Source organism: Hetaerina americana, unplaced genomic scaffold (assembly GCF_022747635.1).
Source record: "Hetaerina americana unplaced genomic scaffold, ioHetAmer1.1.p SCAF_22, whole genome shotgun sequence".
In the NCBI taxonomy this organism is placed as follows: Eukaryota; Metazoa; Arthropoda; class Insecta; order Odonata; family Calopterygidae; genus Hetaerina; species Hetaerina americana.
Window position 1 is genome coordinate 7507249 of NW_027286786.1, and position 20394 is coordinate 7527642.

Here is a 20394-nt window from a genome sequence, read left to right on the forward strand (position 1 = left end):
CCTTCGGGTTGATTACTATTTTTATAGTCATATATACATATATATATATATATATATATATATATATATATATATATATATATATATATATAACGTAAATGGCCCTTCGGTTCCCCCCTCCCCGCGCCCCAAATCGGTCCCCGGCCGACATCTTCGAGCAAAGAGTATTCCGCGAAAGGGAAGTCCCTCTCTAAAGGAATTACGCCCCCAGTGGGTCCCAAGGTTGCTCCCGTAAACGAGTTAGGGTTCCATCGGCCGCAGGTGGTTACAGCACAGCACCGCCGAGGATGCACGCACGGCGCTCCACTTCCGCCGCCCCTCCCTCCGGACGCCCTGCCCCCTCCCTCTTCGCCCCCCGTATATATTGGCGCTCCGGTCCACGCTCCCCGTCAGAGACGTAGCAGCGTGCCTCTCACCACACCACCGCCGCCCACGAGTTCTTCGACGCGAGCCTGCAATTCGCGAGAGACCCCCCAGGCGCCTTCCTCTTCTCCGACGAGAGTCGCGTCTTCGGAAGGGCATCACGCAAGGCGGCACGTCGTCCGAGGTCAACTGCGATCCTCTCAACTCCCTCCATGTACGTAAGGCGAGGGTGATCGAGAGCGGGTCTCCGTGCCCTCAAAAGAATAACCAATGAGGCCTATGCTCTCAGGTGCCCACCGTTCTTCGGAATGGTGTCTCTGTCGTATGCCGGGGACACAAGGAGTGTTTCGATAACACATATCAAACTGGTAGCAGGATTCAAATGGAAGAGGTTGCGATTCGCTATTTTTTGAACAATGTTCAATTTGTCGATACTAAGAACTTGAAAATGTTGATGGACGTGAACTAGCTTTTCATGTATTTTTTCTTGCCATACCGAATTGACCGACTTAGAGGTCCATAAACACCTCTACTTTATGACCAACGGTTTTAACGTTCGACCTCTTTCTAGAAATCTTTGAAACATTTGCCATGTTTATATTGATTTCACCCCACATTTATCACACGATTTTCTAATTAACCCGCCAATGATTCCAACATCTGGGCTGAACAACGTACTAGATATTATAGATGGCATGTATCAATTATATTTGGCATAACATCCAAGGGGGTGTAAGTCGGTAATTACCGACCGTGGGCATGCCCCACTCCTTCCCCCCCGCGTCCGAGAGTCACGGGGCTACAGTTCGTGGACCAATGGGTTGCTGCTCCTTCGCAGCCCCTATAAACGCGATCAAGGATAAGCAGATAGAGCGAAATCTGACATGATATTAGATTTAAATTGATAAGATTTCCAATTATAGTGATTTTTATGAGCATTTCTATCTCTTTAGAACAAGGAAAGACATTTGGCAATTTCTACCCTTGTGAGTGGGCGTTGGAAAAGAATTTGGTATTCCATAGAAATTATTTCTGTGGCACCTAATGGAGATACGCTTAAACTCCCAATGCTTCGTGCTAGCCAATTTTTATTTTGTGATTTAGATCAAATTGATTAGATCAAGTGAAATTTACTTCTGAACCTCGGCCCCTAAAACCCCGTCAGATTGATTCAACATTTCCCTGTGGTTTGCGATCACATGTTAATATTTCATTGTATGACTTCGTTAGTTATTTTTCATTATTAATCTTAAGTAAACAGTCTCTTTAACCGCTTTATTGGCTTGTCATATGCATCCAAAATGTTTGCATGGTTTAAGCTATTACTTCATATGTCGTGAAAAGTTGGATTGTGATGGAAAATTTATTCCCCGAGGGTATATCTGCTAAAATGAATGCCATTCACAGATATATAAACTGGAAATTTCCGTGAGGTTTGTCCAAAATAATAAAATCCCGCGTACTGGGCTGAACAATTGGCTGGGCTGAATTGGAATTGGAACATTGGAATGGGCTGAATTATAATTCATCGTCGTATATTACCGGATTGCCAGGGTAACTTCGAAGATACTAAATCAGTGGATAGCTCTCGTTTGACCGATACGATGCATAGGCATGACTGTGTCACAGTACACCATCTGTTGCCATAGTTCACCGTCTGCATAAGAATGGGTTGGTGGTGACTGCCACGTGAAGCACATCTGATCGAAATCTTTGTTTCGATACAAACATACATGTACAAACACACGGATATATATTTATCCTATGTCGCCCATGGTAAACCGGACGCTTACGAGTCTTCTGTGCTTCTGATTCAAGATGGCGTCCGCAACGATGCTGGGTGAGCCGGTGGCCGCTCGCTGGGGCGGTGGCGCCTCCAACCAGACCGTGGTGGACATGGTCCTCCCGGAAATGCTGCACTTAATCGACCCTCACTGGTAAGTCGAAACGCTATCGCTGTCAAACACCCATCCGCTCGCCTGGAGATGGCGGTGGGGTCCTTGAGTCTGCCGGTTGCTCATTCACGCCACAGCATCGTGGACTTCGTTCGACCTCGAGCCTCGCATTGCAAGTTTAATTCTCCCAAAAGCAGTGCAGGGATTAAAGCTCGGTTAGAAATAACTACAGCAACAAAGTACCGCGATCAATTGGGCTGGCTCGTCCTGCACTCTTTCCTTCTCCATACTGGCCTTTCTTCCTCCGTATTCCTCGCTCCCGCAGCATTCTCCTTCATTCATTGCAGGATGCATATTTCCGTTTGTTCCCATCGCAATATTCCGTCTGCAAACTTGTTCCGCTCCTTCAAAGTGCACTGAGAATCCTCCTTGTGTGTAGATTTTATCCCATTTTAAAAGATTAGCCAAGAACTGCAATGCTTTTTGCAATTCCGTTTTTTCAAAAACCAGAAGTTAAACAAATTTCAAACTTTATAAGGCATTCAATTTTCTCAAGTAAATAATTAGCTACTTTGTGTATAGTTTAAGTCTCAGGTTCTACTCCATATTATTAAAGAGACTCAAATGAGAAGGGAATTAAAAGTTTATTTTTATTGGTTGCTTCATTTCTTTAGAAAATAGAATTATAAATAATTGTCGTGCAACTATCTTCATAAAAAGGCATACTGCATTAACTATAGTATTTTTCCATCGAAAGTTTACTTCGATTCGAAACTACAATTCCTTTTACAAAATACTACAGAATGCCATAAAATTCAGTGCTACTTGGAAAAAGTCCAGAAAAATGGAAAAGAAAAGTTTCATTTGGTGATTAAACACTTCTACTTAAAAGGCATGACACCAAAAGAGATCAAAGCCCATTTGGGTGCAGTCAATGGTACATATGCTCCTGTGTTTGCGATCGTTTTTATTTGGGTAAATGAGTTTAAACGCGGTCGTACATCCGCATACGATGGAACATCGTTCGGGACGTCCAGCGGAAGTGGCTTCCTCCGAAACGATTGACAACATCCAAGATATAGATTTTGTGATAGAGGAATCAAGTTTACGAAATAGCTGAGGCTAGAGGAATATCACAAGGTACAGTGTTTTCAGTTCTGCATGAAAAATTGTATGTCAAACAAATCTCGGCAAGGTGAGTGGTGCTTTTTTGCTCATGGTGTCGATTCGGAGGTGTGTTTGACGCTTTTCCGTCGCAACCCTGACGAGTTTCTGCGTCAATACATAACTATGGACAAAATTTGGACGCATTATTGCACTCCAGAGACAAAGGAACAGTGGAAACTTTGGCTTTCTAAAGGCGATTAGGCTCCGAGGAAGGCAAAGACGATAAAATCCGCCGACAAGATGATGGCCAAGGTTTTTTGGGATTCACGGGGAATCTGCTAGATCAATAACTTGCAAAAAGGACAAACGATAAATGGATAGTTCGTGTTATACCTCGTTATTGTATCAGTTGAGTGAAGCAGTGAAGGAAATGCTTCCTCATTTGACAGAGAAAATTATTCTCTTCCAAACAAGATAATGCGCGGGTGCACAGCTGATCAGTTTTGATGGCGAAAATAACGGAAATATAGTTTGAATGATAGCAACATCCACCATATTCACCAGATTTGGCCCCCAACTCCATTTTATAATTCAAAAGTTGAAAAAAATAGCTTTGTAGACTGTGATTCATGACGAACGAGGTAATTGCCAACACTGATACCTATTTTGAGGATATTTCAAATTCCTGCTTTTTGGACGGCCTAAAAAAGTTAGAGAAACTAGTAAAAAGGGTATCAAGCTGAAAGGATATTATGCTGGAAATTTAAAAGAAATTCACCCCAAATAATTCGTCTTTCTATTTGGTCTAACGGCTTATCGAATAACCCACGTATACCCATTATTGATGGTTCCGTTGCCATCACATTTTATGCTCTTGTAGGATGTCTCGAGTAGCTCCCTCCAGTAGATCAGAGTGGGAGACTTGACTAGACCATGGCATATTTTACTCGAGAGAACTAAATCACGTCTGTTATTCAATTTGTCACGGCGCAAACATAGTAATCACAGCACTCCGGGCTAAAAATGTATATTTTCCCGTCACCAGGCAACCCTCCCTGGAAATCACTTTCGTCCCCTCCCTGCTTTTCTTGAGCTTTCCTTCCCTGGCAAGGCTTCCCTCCTTCCCCCCTCCCCCAAACATACTCAGCTGTAGATAAGATGTTCTCTTTCAATGCACCAATGTAAACATGATGGTAATGCATTGTGAGCTTTAAAATCCGGGAATTGTAAATCGTTTTTTATCTATGGTACCGATTTTTAAAGTTCTAAAGTTTTTAAAGTTATTTATCTCACTGAATAAAAATGGAACTAGGTTTTCTCTGATTTATTTCTTAACTCTGTTATTTTTCTCATGCATAAAATTTTCCTGGACAACAAAAATTCCTTTATTTAGTGATTCATTATTCAGGGTGAAACTAGTCTAATCATTTATTTAACTATTTAGGCATTTATTAGGGATATATTTGAGATTACTGATATTACGTCAGGCAAGGCTCCCCACTAAAGCATGTACTACGCATTAAGGCATAATACTTCAACTACGTTCTAACCAGAAAGATGAAGACTTATCATCAGTTTATCACAAAGGTTTTGAATGCAGCTGAGGCACATGCAGAGAGAAATGCCCATTGGGGAGCCATTTTCCATACCCCTTTTGTGCTCTACACTACTTAATACGAAAAGATAGATCCGTCGTATAACGTTTCTTCATTCTCTTAATACAAATGGCATTTTTAACTGGTGCAAAGTTCCCTGAAAATGATGTGAAATGAAAACCGCCCCACGAAACGAGGAGAGTTTGAATGAAGGCCACCCCCGCTTCCAGGTACCAGTTCCCTCCCATGAACCCCCTGTGGCACGGAATCCTGGGATTCGTCATCGGGTGCCTTGGCGTGGTCTCCTGGTGCGGCAACGGGGTCGTCATCTACATCTTCTCGACCACCAAGTCCCTGCGAACCCCCTCCAACCTGCTGGTCGTCAACCTCGCAGTCTCCGACTTCCTCATGATGGTCGTCATGTGCCCCTTCATGCTGGTCAACTGCTATCATGAAACCTGGATATTCGGTATGATCCGCGAATTTTAAAGTACTCCTATTTATTAAAATTCAATTTAAAATTCCATAGAATAAGGTTCATTGAAATTTAATTCACTCCATGCACTCGACCATTTCTCCCTCAGGCCCCTTGATGTGCGATCTCTATGCTTTCGCTGGCTCGCTCTTCGGCTGCGCATCCATCTGGACCATGGTGACGATTGCCTTGGACCGATACAACGTCATCGTCAAGGTGAGATATAATTTATCACAAAGATCGTCCCCTTGAGGTTACTGATGTAATTCTTATCTCACTGATGATACATATTGAGACGACTGAATCACTACCACGAGTCATGAGGTCCGTCATCAATTGCCTTCATGGAATATTTTAGCAATATCACACGGAATTCCACACGTCGGGACATGTGATTCGAAACATGAAAATGAATGGCTTCGAATTTAACTGGGGTGTATAATGGATCATCAATGATCCTCGCTGATATGTTTTCCTTATATCTGAACGCGAGTTGAAGATCACACTCGGATGAGCAATGGATGGAAATTTACACGGCCAATAAGTTTTTTAATTGGCCAAATTCAAATGCAGCATTGCGGTCATCTTTTGACATTAATTATGATCTCTTGCCGAACCATCTTAAACATTTCTCTTCCTATAATCTGACAGGGGTTATCTGGGCAGCCCCTTACAGTTAAGAAGGCCCTGCTGTGGATCTTGCTGGTTTGGGCGCACGCCGCCGTCTGGACCATCTTCCCAATGTTCGGCTGGAACAGGTATGCTTCTTAACTTTAAGAGAGCATCAATGCATTGAATTATCTTTCCCGTGGTATTTCTGGCATTTATTGCCTTTATTCACTCATAAAACGCATTACAAACGCAAATACTTAATATTGCTAAAAGATCTGGTCCAAATCTAGATTTCCAGTTTATTTTACATCTTTTAGTTTGAACGATTGTCTGGAGACTCCAATTAGACCGCTAATGTTTTACTGTTTCAGTTTCTTTATTTCAGATGTTAAAAAAGAAGTGCATTTCGTCCCAAAATAAATATTTAGAATATTCATAAGCATAGTTAAAAAGAGTATGAACTGTTGAAAAAGAGTATGTTCCTAACTCTAATTCCCGCTCAGGTACGTCCCGGAGGGCAACATGACCGCTTGCGGCACTGACTACCTGACCAAGGACTGGTTCCACAAGAGCTACATCCTCGTCTACTCTGTTTTCTGCTACTGGCTGCCTCTCCTCACCATCATCTACTCATACACCTTCATCGTCCAGGTTCGTGCTCAAAGAGAAATACTCCGAATTGAAGTAAACTTCAGAATGCACTATCACTTCCTTCTTAGCCTACCTATGCATCTTCCATTATTTTTAAATATATTCTATTGGTGACCTTCCTCCATACCTCTTGCTTTCATTATACCCTCAGAAGGGTGCTTATTTAGGGTTTGCCAAAGATGTTTCCCACCTCCAGCAGTGTTTTCAATCAATTTCATTCTTCTCCTTTCCTTCTTTGGCCATTCCCACTGTCCATTTAATCTTTCTCATTTCCCTAATTACCTATAGAAGAGCATTTTCAGTATTTACACATTTCTGTTTTCTTCCATTCAGATGTATTTTTCTAAAACTGTTTAAAAGTATTTCTTCTAAAAGAAGGAGATATGGAACCTGCGATATGTCATTCACGATCTTTTTCTAATTCCATCAACGATGATTCTTCCACCTCATTAACACAATGTTTCAGCTTCCTCCAGTTTTTTATACCCTAGTTCCACGCAAGCATTCTAGTCTTCGATAATTAATTAATATGGTTTTTGTTAAATATGACTTTAACTTTTAATAGTTTCACCCATAGGGTATAACAACCCTGCTAGAGCTTAAATATTACTATGAAGATCAGCCAGCAAATATCATAATAGTGGCTGTATATTCATGCAAAAATTGATTTCTGATTAGAAAAATTGAAATCCTGTTCTCAATTTTTATTCCCCTGAAAATGAAATAGAGGCTAAAAAAATCCTTGAGGAATTTCTTTCTCGACATTTTCTTAATCCTTTTTTGGTTTTCGTTTTAACTACATCGCCGCTGAATATCTTCCGTCCTTGTTGCCTCTCTCCTTCAACTTTTACTTTTGATAGTATAACCCTCTCTCGTTATATGATAGCATCTGAATTCAATATATTCCTGGCATGTTTATTCCTAACAGTTTCATCTAGTGCTTGATGAAGGACGAAAGGATATTCTGTTTGAGCGAACCTTTCCACCCAACAGGAATTCCAATGTTGTTTCTCACGCTTGAAATGCACACTGGCAATTTTCCAGTACTAGTTTACTCTTGGCGCCAACGCCTTGAAGTTCAAAACTTGATTTTGATTTGTTTTAAGAGAACATAATCAATATGAAATGTTCAAATATTCCCGACGAGAGTTCTTCTTCGAAGATCAATTCCACAAAGTATAACACCGCTAGAAGGGCAATGTGGAGTAAGAATCAATATTTCTGCTCTTTCCCTGCCTTTGGATAGGCCAATCTTGTTAATGCCCACTACCCCTTCTTTTAATTATCTTTGCTCCGCCCATATCGGTCTCCTGTGGTCAATGCTTGTCTTTACATCCGAGTTCACCGCCGTTTTCACCATTGCTTCCCAGATGTTTCCCAATTCCTCTTCCTCGCAGTTCCCCATGTGTTTTTAGATTTGGGATTCTTTGGATTCTACTCCTTGGACCTCAGTTGCGTTCCCTCTTTAACTTCTACCGGATTGCTAACTACGATCACGTGCATGCCCACTCGTCAATCGATTCCGATGATCAATCTTGCGGTTTATCTCAATCATGCCTTTCATTCAGCTGATAAGTGTAAAAACAAGGCAAACCACAGGTCTCCGGGCTATAAACATGGATATTACCAGCAAGAGCAACATCACAGTAATAGGATCTCCAAAGCCAATTTTACCGCATGCGGCGTGAGAGGGCCGCTTTTGTCTACATCTTATAGTAAATAAAGGAGGAGAAACATCTTCTCCGACGGGTCATTAATGGGTGGGCTACAGGCTGCAGATGGGAGACACTGTCTAAAGTAGGATAACACGGGGAATCGGGCTATTTCCGAAGCATCTCACTCGAGGATGGAACCCTGTACCATCCAAGTATGCCTGATGATTGGCATTGGTTGCTTATCCACCGAGTGCTCTTACTTAGGTCACAATCAACCTCTCCATATTGCGCCTTCAAGACCACAAGCAACCACTGGGCAGCTAAATCTTAGTCCTGGAATTGAAATCAAACTAAAAAGCACTAAAAAAGAAATTTATTGCTGGCTACGATTATCATATTTAGGTAGATTTTAAAATATATACTTTAAAATTATGCAACAAATCCTTTTTGAACTGAATTACATTTAATGACGTGAATAAAACAAACACGCGTAAACTAACATACAGAGCCAAAATATTCCTATTATCCTTTTTGGTTTACACCGATGCTCAAAAAATAAAGGCGTCAATTAGACGGAAGATAGAGTATAATTTTTTGCAAAATGGGAACTATGCCTTGTTTTTTCTTTCATTGTGTGATTACAATCCATCTTAAATTCTTTACTGAAGTGAGGATTAAAATTCAACAAATATGGATTCGTATTGCGAGCGCGAGACGGCTACCCCTTAAGAAGGAAAATCGCAAATGGAAGGGACCACCTTTCAGGAGATGCGCCCAGGGATTGGGAAGTGCCTATGGCGCAGCTGCGCGCAATCCACAGAATGCTGCTGTTGGCGCAGCTGCGCACGCCGAGTAAGGCCTCACTGAAACACGGCTGTCTGCCGTCGTCTCTAGTGCCTTCAACACCCTCAGGCACCCCTGAGCTATCATGAAACAGCATAGTAAACAGGAACATTCGACGGAAGTACTGCACCCATAATTGTTCATTTTGTGATTGTTTTACCTTTAAAAGACACTTAATTCTTCATTACTTTTTATGAATTTAGATTAGATGCAACATAAAAACTCGAAAAGATGTATGCAGATCAACTTTTTAAGATATGACAGGATAATTTGCATTTATATCATCTCCGTTTAAACACCACCAAATGTTTAACAAATAATAATTTTCCCCTAAAGGCCGTGGCTGCCCACGAGAAGGCCATGAGGGAGCAGGCCAAGAAGATGAACGTGGCATCCCTTCGATCCGCGGATGCACAGAACACCAGCGCCGAATGCAAGCTGGCCAAGGTGAGAGAAATAGGATCCTTCTTGCCCGTCGTACCAATTCCCTCTGAAAATGTCGAATCTCCTGCGCTTGAGTCCTTAAACTTTGCACAGCGGGCAGTTTCTCTTGAGTCGGGGGGGAAGAGCAGTATTCCCTTCGCCACCCCGCTGCCCTCTCTCTCTATTCTCTCCCCTCAGATTGCCTTGATGACCATCTCCCTCTGGTTCATGGCCTGGACCCCGTACCTCATCATCAACTTCGCTGGAATCTTTGAGACCATGACCATCAGCCCCCTCGTCACCATCTGGGGATCTCTCTTCGCCAAGGCTAACGCCGTCTACAACCCAATTGTCTACGGTATCAGGTGTGTACGAGTATACCATCAAAGTACAGGCATAAAAAATTCGATCGTCTACAAGTGGATGACAACTTGTTCCGGCATTATTGCCTGTCCACTATTCAAGTTTTCCAATCGCCTTCTTCACACAACAAGGTGTAGTCAATAATGTTACAATTTCTCTTCCAGGTTGCACAATTAATAAGTTAAACTAACTGAATGGGATGCCTGAAAATAAAACCCGAATTCTAATTAATAAGATACATTCAAATTCAAACGTGGAACTTTGAAAAATAGTCAGCTAATATTTATTTTAACTACTAAACAGGTTTAGGATTTTGCAGTTTTCTTAATATCCCCATTTTCAAACCATGACAAGTTTCTTATAAATCTTCCAAAAAAGAACTTTGAATGGAAATTCTATTTTTCTTTGACTGGCAATTTCTGTTTTGTGTAATATTTCAATTAAACAATATATTTTATCATTGTTGTGCAACGTTTTAGCCCCAGACCAGTGGTGCCAATTGGTGGTGCATGATCGGCGTTGAAATCTCTTTGAGTTCAAAGGCAATTTGAGGCCAAGATTCGAAGTTTAGAAAAAAAAGCTCAACCAGCGGGGATTAAATGACAAATTCTCTTGATCATAGTAGATCGCGCAGAAAAAATATGAAACAGTGTCATAGCTCGTTCGTAAAACATTTAAAATGGCATAACCTGAAGTCAATGAATCAATATCACTGCAGTCTGAGATTATGGATTTTCATCATAGTTTACTTTCGTCGGCGCCTAGCCTCTTTTTAGTTTTAAAATATATTAACCCCTGTAAAAGCCAATTCATGGGGTACATTGCTCATATCTCAAAGTAATGACAAATTTGTAAGTTATATTAAGATGAACTGGGCGAAATGGTACCGTAAACCTAATTAGAACACTTGATGGGTCAAAAAACTCACGGTAGTAGCGATTTCTTCGGCTTAATGAGTGTCTTAGCTATCGCAAACAACACAACCCGGCACGCAAGGATACATATCTAGTGTAAAGAGCATCAGCTTAGGTAAGTAACGAGATGAAATTCGGTGTGAAAGGAGGCAGTTTCGGTTCCATGATTATAAGCACACAACTGGAAGAATATTACAATTGCTATTTGCGTATTATAGTTGAATCTCTTTCAATTTAAGAGCAACTCGTGTGAAATGAACCCTGCTGCAATCAAGGTCATTTGACCGCCCATGAAGTCTTTTAAAATTAACACGAGCACTAATACCCCTCGTCTCTTCTCACAGCCACCCCAAATACAGAGCCGCACTCAACGAGAAGCTGCCCTTCCTCGCCTGCGGAGGCCCGGAGCCCGCAGCTCCCGCGGCCGACAACCAATCGAGCGGCACCGCGGCCTCCACTGAGGAAAAGGCTTAGGCGAGGCTTGCATGGGGGAGAGACGGAGCCCTGCCGGCACCGACCCCCCTCCAGTGAAGGGACGGACGCCCAACAGGAAACAGCAAACGTCTCCGTTAAATGCTCCGCGGCAAATCGATTGCTACAGACCAAGCATAGAAGATGCCTGGGGAAGAAACGAAGAGAGAAGCAAACAATAATATATGAATGAGTTTCACTTCTGTGGAGCAACCAACGCATTATCTGTTACCATTTTTTATCCCAATAAATGCGCCATTTTATAAACATAATTGATATTTGAATGAATTCATTCAAACCTTGGGTCACAAAGCACCACTGGCAAACGTGTGGCACCACGGAGGAAAACCATTTACTATAGTCGCTGTAATAGCATTTGAGCTTGATGCATTTTATCGAGAAAAACACAAAGAGCTGATTTCAAAATGAAAGTAACTTATATTAAGGTTAAAATGTTTTATTCTGTGTACTAACAAAATGAATTAATATTTTTCCGATACTGTACGAATCATCATATCAGGAGGAAACGCTTAAGAAGCATGTTTCTTGTAGAGAAAGGTTGTTAAAGAAGAAATCAGAAGTAAATTAACCAGAGTAGGTGGAACCGTTTGCATATCATGGAGATGTTTTGGAGCAAGATGGTCAAAATAGTCTAGGTATTCGATGAAAAATTGCAATATGACAAGAAACTTCAACAGGGAGGGGAGAATTCATGAAAATGGCTTTCGTGAGGATACGAGGAAAAGAATAGTATTGATGCGGAGTGTAGTATTGTACGGTGAGGAAACTTGGAATTTTAAGCAAGATTACTTGCCTCTATTAGAGATGCCTTGAGATGGAGATGCCATGCCTTTGAGATGGAGATGTAGGGAAAGATGGAAGAGATAAAATGGGCAGAAAGTAAAACAAATGAAGTTTCACTTAGTTTGTGCGAGTAGAAATAGATATAAATACAAAGGAGGTAGAAAAGATAGATGCGGAGAATTCTGATTGGCGAGGTAATGTTGAAGATTGTAATAGAGGGAGAAATTGAAAGAATGATGAAGGAATAAGATAAGCATGTTGGACGGAATGAATGGAGGAATTGATGACACTGTTCTTGAATATGTGGCTTACCATAAAATAGTCTGACATCTTCATGAATCCCCGGGCATTATCCAAGAATACTCGTGTCTATTTTATTACCTAAACTAAGTGTTCGTTATGATTAACGCCTGGCTACAGCAGAACTACTCAATCGCCTTCCCCGCGCGGTCAATTCTTGTTGCCAATCCGAAGTATCCAGCCTCACTACCGTATCTTCCTTCACCCACCCTCACATTCAAAACTCCGTCACTAACAAATGTTACCTTCCAAGAACTTCCATGATTAAGCGTATTTTCATTAATTCATCGTGACCCTATTGACTTCTCCCCACATAGATTTCTCCGTGGTCCTGAACAGTGGCCATGCTCATTGGTTCTACTTTAAAATCTCCTAGGGGCATTCTATCAGTAGCTTGCTCTATATTGACTACGGTTCTACCTGCTTTTTTACTCAATATTATTGCCATCTCTCTCTTGCTCCTTCCCCTTTGCTGTATATTACTTGATAACTATCTTTCCAGCAGTCCCCGCTATCCTTCCATCTCGCCCTGGGTTCTGACTCATTTGCAGCCGCCTCACTGAGGAACAGAAGCTAAGCGGGCAACCTTTCATCTGGCTCTTAACCTTCGACCTAATTAGCATGGATGACCCTACCAGGAGCAGTAATCATTGCTCCCGCCAGGACAACTTAAGCGTTTAATGGTCACAAGGAGCCACCTCGGTGGCCTTATCCACCTCCTCTGGGTCACGCCGACAGGATGCGTCTTTGCAGGTCGATCATTCGCCCGCAGTTTCTGTACGCTTGCCCCGTGTTTGCCATCCGGAAAACGCTCTGGCGTCAACTTGAGACCATCCAAAATAAGGCCGTTCAAGTGCTACTCCTTGGGAGTCGATTCAATCAAATGGCTGAGGTGCGAGCGACGCATAAACTCCCGTCCGTCGTGGATTTTATTCGCTCGCAAGTCGCGTCATTTAATTTCTGCCTCACATCGTCTGGAAATCCGCTGTTACAAACCATATGAGACAACAATCCCAGAGAAAAACATACGTATAGTATATCGTACACTGCCTAAAGATTTTACTCACCTATGAGTCTTTCTTAGGTCTTTTAATTTTAACTTTCCTCAAAGCAATAAGCCGCTTCACGGACCGACGGGTGTCTTCCTCCGTCCTCCAATTTGTGTTGGTGTCGTTTTATCTGCTTCACGGTCTTCCTACCACCCTTTTTCCTTCGCCCAAGGGTGATTGTGGGAAATGGGCGCCCCTCACCTCCGTTTCCTATTTTGTACCGCTCTATGCTCAGAGTGCGTAAGTGGGCACTTAGTGCTGTTACTTACGATTTCAGTTGTACTTTTTTGCGTTCCCTTTCGGCTTTACTTTCTTGTTAGGTGAAGATTTCATATTTACAGGTATTCCTAGTTTGAAGTTTCTCCTTCTCACAAACCACTGGTTCACTCCAGCCATGTTTCTTTCTATCAATGCTATGAGTTTCTTATGTGCAATGACCGGTAAAAGTAAGACTTTACTCGGGGATGGTTTATACTTGCCCGTTCGGGCATTCAATCAACATTTCGAGAAGGGTGATGCTGTGTTTGGGTCGGCGGGGTTTGCACGTGTAGAGGTGTTCGATTTTTTCCCATCGAAAACCTTCCTTAAATAGCAGAAAATCAAAATTATGATATCCTGATGACATGAGTTGATATCCGATTTTTTCGTTCCTCATTCCTAAAACAATCTTTTATTAGGCTTAGTATGAAATGTCATCAGAAATTAGTCTAATTATCGAGTTTATACTGCTAAAATTGAAATTATGCGTCTACGTAAGTTTACGACCGGTAATCAAATGCTTCAAAAGTGGATCGTATGTGAAGCGAAATATCGGTTTGCAGTTTAGTTCTTATTTAAATTGCACCTGGACTGGTCGATTGGCCAATTTCGGAATTTATTTTATACCGTAGATATTAGCAATTTTAATGTGAGAGTATAGTTATTTTCTTCCACGGATGCAGGTAAGGCCACAAGTAGTACTTTGACTTTTGTTTTTCACTCTTACCAATCGGTAATTGCGCATTTTTACTTTGGATTTACGCCTTCCAATTGAATCCAGCCCTTTGCGAAATACCTCTCAGGGCAGCAGACTTTATTTCTTCATTCTGATAAGTTCATAAGTCCGTGAGTAGGCGATAGCATCAAGGCACGAAGTTTTAATGCTTCATGCTTCTGTAATCTTAAATCTTTCAATATCAATCGAGCCTTCTCATCCTCAATTAGGCGACATTCTCATGACATGTCTTTAATACCGTTTCCCACCATTCAAGAAGCGTCAACCCTGTCTCGGAGAGCAATTACAATTTGAGAACAATGTTTTGATTTTTCTCAACTTGAATAAAAGCAGTTTGTGAAATGCCTTCTTCACGGAATAGAAAAACCTTCGCGGGCATTCAGTTCCAAGCGATTGCAAGACATCCACATATTTCTTAGAAGAAATGTATTTCCCATAAAAATTACGACTACAAATGACCTTCAATCGACTGCTTATTGGTAGAATACTGAATGAGTGAATTTATATAGGTAGATATAAGTAATGCGAATTGGCATTAATTAGAATGAGGTATAAACGGAGGAGACGTTAAGTTAGATACCACCAAGGCTCAGGAAAATAAATATGGACTCGGATATTTCATTTCAATTCCTAGTGAACTTTAATATTGCCACCATGAATAAAAATTAGGTGCACGGGCTGAAGCACTTCGGGTCAAATAGTGTCTCCAATGCCAGCATATAAAGTACGACGAATACAGAAAATAAAATAATGAACGAATGCCTTCATGGAGGATTGATACACATATGATTAAGCAAGGGAACTTTCCTATGGGTTCCACTTTAATAAACGAGTTTTCAATGGAAAACTCCTTCGTCGACATTACTAGCGTACGGCATCCTGCAATGGTATTTCACTCGGAATAGATTCGAGCAGACAGCGGACTGAAATCGATTAAACTCCTCGTGATCTGAAAACGCTTGATCATCGTTATCGACAAATTGACTTAAATCATATGATAGGTTTCTCGTTTTCCTAATGGACGGCGTAGACATTTTGCCAATATATATCGGCAGCCGTCGGAGCCAGTTTGCCTCGAGGACTCCGCCGTCGCCGGATGAATTCGCGCCGCGGCCGTCGACACCCAACAGCGGACCGCCCGTGACCCTCCTCGCCACTGCTGCCGCCGCCAACTGCCCGAGGCCTCTGTGTTCGTGCGAAGTAAGCCACCTCCCGGGGGGCTCATCCCGCATAGCCTCCCTCCCCGGAGTCGATGCCCTTCGGTTAGATTGCGAGGACGGGTCACCGAAAGACTAAAGTGACAAAATTTCCATGAAGACTTTATTTATGAATTTTCTCGAGGAATGTCATAAAACGGTTTCGAGAAAAATTCCATATAAGGACTAAGAAAAATGTTATAAGCAGTGGGGCGTCAATTAGTTCGACACTGCAGTTTAGAAATAATTATAAAAATAAAGAAGCTCGTCGCGATATTTATGTTCATTATAATCGAGAAAAAGGATAACCATAGACTGATCTTTGGAATCTTTTACACATTATATTCGATTTAATTCTTATTCTGTTAGATCTTATTTCTTTTTGAAATTAGTTTAAGCCATCGAACGACGCTTGAATAAAGAAAAATGTGATGTAAAAATGCGGTAGATTGCACGATCTAAAAATTCCATTGATTTACACAATATTTTGTTGATACTGTGATATAACTTGCATGCAACTTGCTAAGGCTACATCTGCAGTTACTAAAGAAGACGGTAAGATAGCCGAAACGTATACAACTAAGTGAGTGTCCTTTTTGTGTCCTCTCTATATTTCAATAATTTTGCTCCTCTCACTTATTTTGTGTCAGTCTCCTGACAGCTTCGATTTCAAAATTCGCCCTTAGTGTCATTTTTCTCCGATTACGCTTCAATTTAACTTTAAAGCAACTCTACGTCCCATATGGATGCATATATATGTAAACTATATGAACCCTTTTTTGGCATCCTTACAGGATTCCTCGGCCATTCATCGGTGATTATTTAGCCTCCGTTGAACTCTTTCCCCAACACGCATCCCCCATTTCACAAGTATCAGATGCAAAATCGAGATGACACATTTTGAAAAAATTCAAGTTTATTTTCAGTCGAATTTAAGCATTTCGGCGGCTAATTAGCTTTCTTTCGATCAGAATGCACCATGTTAATTGCCTCCACCATGACTGCGGAGCTTAAAATTTCTGTCACTTCTAATACTTCATTAACGTGGGATATTGGAAGCGATGGCGTAGAGATAGCATTGATAATTAGCCAATAAACAAGTGTGGATGATGAGGGACGCGCACGAAACTAAAAACGGATGAAAGAGATCTGAAGGCAAAAGCATTTCTTCATACAGAGGATGCACATTTTATAAGTAATTTTCTCCAGCATTCAACATAGGAATAAACTATATTCCATCTCTAATTGTTTTACTAATTCTAATAATAAAATTTCGGAATTTAAGATGATTCTTTGGCAGCTAAACTGGCTATAGCACTCGGCCGGATATCGAGGGATCCGGGGTCGAATCCCGGTCAAGGTGACTGAGTATTTACTATAAAATTGTTCCATTGTTTTAAAAATATGTTCAAAATGTATATAAGAACTTCTTAATTAATACATAATTTGGAAAGGGTGCGACATTTTGCAGAACAGGGAAAATAAAGTGATTTTATAGTCTCTTTTTTTCAATCTGGGTTTCCAAAATTGTTTGAATATCATTTTTTTCACTATTAAATGCAATTTTCCCTCTACTTCAAGATGGCAGCAGCCGCGGTCGGTAGTCCCAAAGCGATCGCCCGCTTGGGTGCGAACCAAACTGTCGTGGATATGGTGCTCCCGGAAATGCTCCACTTGATTGACCCGCACTGGTAAGCACCGGTGGAGTGGTAAGTGTCACCCACCAACGTGAACACTGCCCTATAGTCAGCACCACCGCATGTGTGATGGACTATAGGCACAACGATTTAAACCCAAGGGGAAAATGTGGCATCGGCGTGCAATTTGCTGGCCCGCTTGATCAAATACTGCCGGTGAATTACGAGGCACGTGGCACAAGCTTTTCAAATGATATTGAAATTCATTTTTGCTACTAGTAATTGCACATGTAAAAATCAACTCAAGGCAAATATCGAGAAGTGCTCCCTTGTGCCGTGAGTGGGAAGAGCAAGGAGACGTGTGCGAGATGGCAAATTATGGTGTTAGAGAAAGGAATGACCTCGCAGAGAAAGACATGGATTTTTGCAGGAAAAACAGATCAAATATAACTGAGGCCTGGTTTAAACACCACCACAGACTGCTGGTGATACATGTGAAAATGTGGGGAGACACAGGGAAATATCAGTTACATAATATTATACTTAGATTATAACACATTCATCTGGATTGGCTGACAAGAGGTTGCGCTGTGAGAACTTTCAATGCAAATATCAGTTGAATAGCTAGCTCATTCATCAATTTCTCGGGAATATGGATTATTGGCTGAAGGTCGCCATGTGCTTTTATCGCTCTGGAAGTAAAAGGAGTCATTTTTTAAGCACGTAAATGTTTCAAAGCCTCTCTGGGCCACACATGAGATTTGCTTGGTAAGCGTTTAATCTTCGCCGACAGACAGTCGCAGTTCATTGGGAATCATACCTGTAAAGGGATAGCCTTTCAATGGATTCGGATTCCGCTTTGCGTTCATGGGGAAGTGATAGAAAATGAATTTAAATGCTTCTCTTATTTCATGTTCCTGTCTCCTCAACTCCCGATGCTCCCTGCCTATACCCTTCCTCCCCGCCCATCTCCCCTTACCACTCTTTCGATATTTCACTCCACGACAATGAGCGGTGCTTTAATGAGAGGGAATGCGAATTGTGCTAAATAAACTGCGATAAACAGAAAAGAGAGAATAGCGGGTAGACGACAAGCAATGAAATTTAGCATGTTTAATGTGATCAAGAACATGGATGGTGTCAAAAGTATTTACCGGCTCCTTCCCGTTTTTCTGATTTATTTTCTCATTCAAAGTCGTCCCGTACTTCCTCGGCTCCTTCCATTTGCAATTTTTTCGCGCCATTTTTTATAATATTCATTTTCTCTATCTAATCATCATACGCTACCTATCGTTATACATTATAGGTCTCTTTTATTATAAGTCATGAATGTAATCTGTCCCCATTCCCCAATAAACCTTTTCCATTCACCATTTTACCACATTCAACAATAATTCCTTCCAAGCCATATCAAGTATCACTCAAATTTCTCTTCCTTCACATGCATTATTCCTATTCCACTGGAATCGAGACTAGTTTGCACTTTGCGCATTTATATCTCTAGCGATGGTTTCACATTTTCCTCTCCCTTTTGCGTGGTTATCCTCCCCACTACTCACGTCCTCCCAACATCAACTTTGAAAACTACCAACTCGTGGACTGATCTCTCAGACTTCTGAGAGATCAGTCCACCAGTTGGTAGTTCACCACATACCTAAAGTCTGCGGTGAAGCATATAAAAAATTGGGATTCAGTAGACGCATTGTCGGAAAAAGTGACTCGAAAGTCAAGGAACGTTGTTACCACGCTCTTGTAAGGCCTCATTTAGAATACGCATGCAGCGTGTGGGATCCGAGTGAAAAAGGTCTCATTCGGGAAATTGAGACGGTTCAACGCCGGGCATTCCGTTTTGTAAAAAATTCTTACGATAAAACGCAAAGCTTCACCGAAATGCTCATGGATTTGGGGTGGGAATCATTGGCTGAGAGACGATTCAATGCAAGATTGAAATTATTAAATAAATTTAGATCCGCATGTTTCAGCACCGAGGTCTCGCAAATTATTCGTACTCCTACGTACATTGGTCGCTTGGATCATGCATATAAAATTCGGGAAATAGATGCCAGAACTAGCCGACTCAAGGACTCCTTCTTACCACGGACAATACGGGATAGCAACTGCAGGGTTATAGATAGCAAAAATTCCACTTGCCACCCTCAGCGTCTAAAAAATAATTAGTTCTACTTAAATGCATGCTCTTCCACTAAACTTATGTGTTTTGTTATAATTACCCATTCTTTCCGAATGACCTCATTCGTGTTCTGTTGATCTGTTTTTAAGTCTCCCTTTCAATCCCTCGTCCCTCTCCGCGGGGGGAAATTCCTGCTACCTGCAACGTTGGGTCGCATTCCCTGCCTTTTACAGACTCTTTGGGGGGTAGAGTGGTTTTGTGGTAGTGATGTTTCACATACTTGCTTGTTGTGTCCTGGCTTGCGTGTTGTAGGATGGCTTTCGTGCTGCATCCTGGGGTGCAGTTTTTAGTTGTTTTGCGGTATATGTGTTTGCATGGGTGTTGGATGAAGGGATTTTTGCATGAGTGTGTGCGCTGCTGTGGGTGTAATTTTCCGTGTTGTTCTTTTGCATGTGGTATTTTTCCTTTTTACGGTTGGTGACCTAACACCCCCTGCCACACGCCCTTGCGGCGGCTTGCGAGGTATTATGTAGATGTAGATGTAGACTTCTCATGCCGTCCTTAAACGAACTCAGAATCTCATTCGCAGAAGCGAAATCTATTATGCTCCTTTAATATCCATTCTTCATGAATGCAAAAATAAATATTCATATTTAAACCGACATCATTGTCATCTACTAGACAAGCAACCTTTTTTCAGGTTATCAAACTAAAAATCTTCGGTGCCTCCAATCCAGTGGAGGGCATGGGCATCGACTTCACTTTATGGGCGTGATTTTGATTCTTCGGAGCAAAATCTGGGATAAGCCTCGATCCCAACAGCTTGGGAATGTGGAAGCTCATTTCAGGATTTCCACGAGCATCTACACCACGTACAAAGTCGCCTAAATGGTTTTCAGTGGACGAGATTATGACG

The 20394-nt window shown here is 41.6% G+C and overlaps 1 protein-coding gene across 1 annotated transcript; it reads left to right on the top strand.

The window, feature by feature from the left end:
• Positions 1–392: 392 nt before the first annotated feature.
• On the top strand, positions 393–11639 carry LOC139689315 (opsin-1-like). Its single transcript, XM_071586394.1, has 9 exons — positions 393–577; positions 2182–2300; positions 5191–5429; positions 5545–5651; positions 6087–6193; positions 6551–6698; positions 9533–9643; positions 9818–9984; positions 11241–11639. Exons 2-9 carry the CDS (start codon positions 2182–2184, stop codon positions 11368–11370), a joined length of 1128 nt encoding a protein of 375 aa, XP_071442495.1. The 5' UTR covers positions 393–577; the 3' UTR covers positions 11371–11639.
• Positions 11640–20394: the final 8755 nt, after the last annotated feature.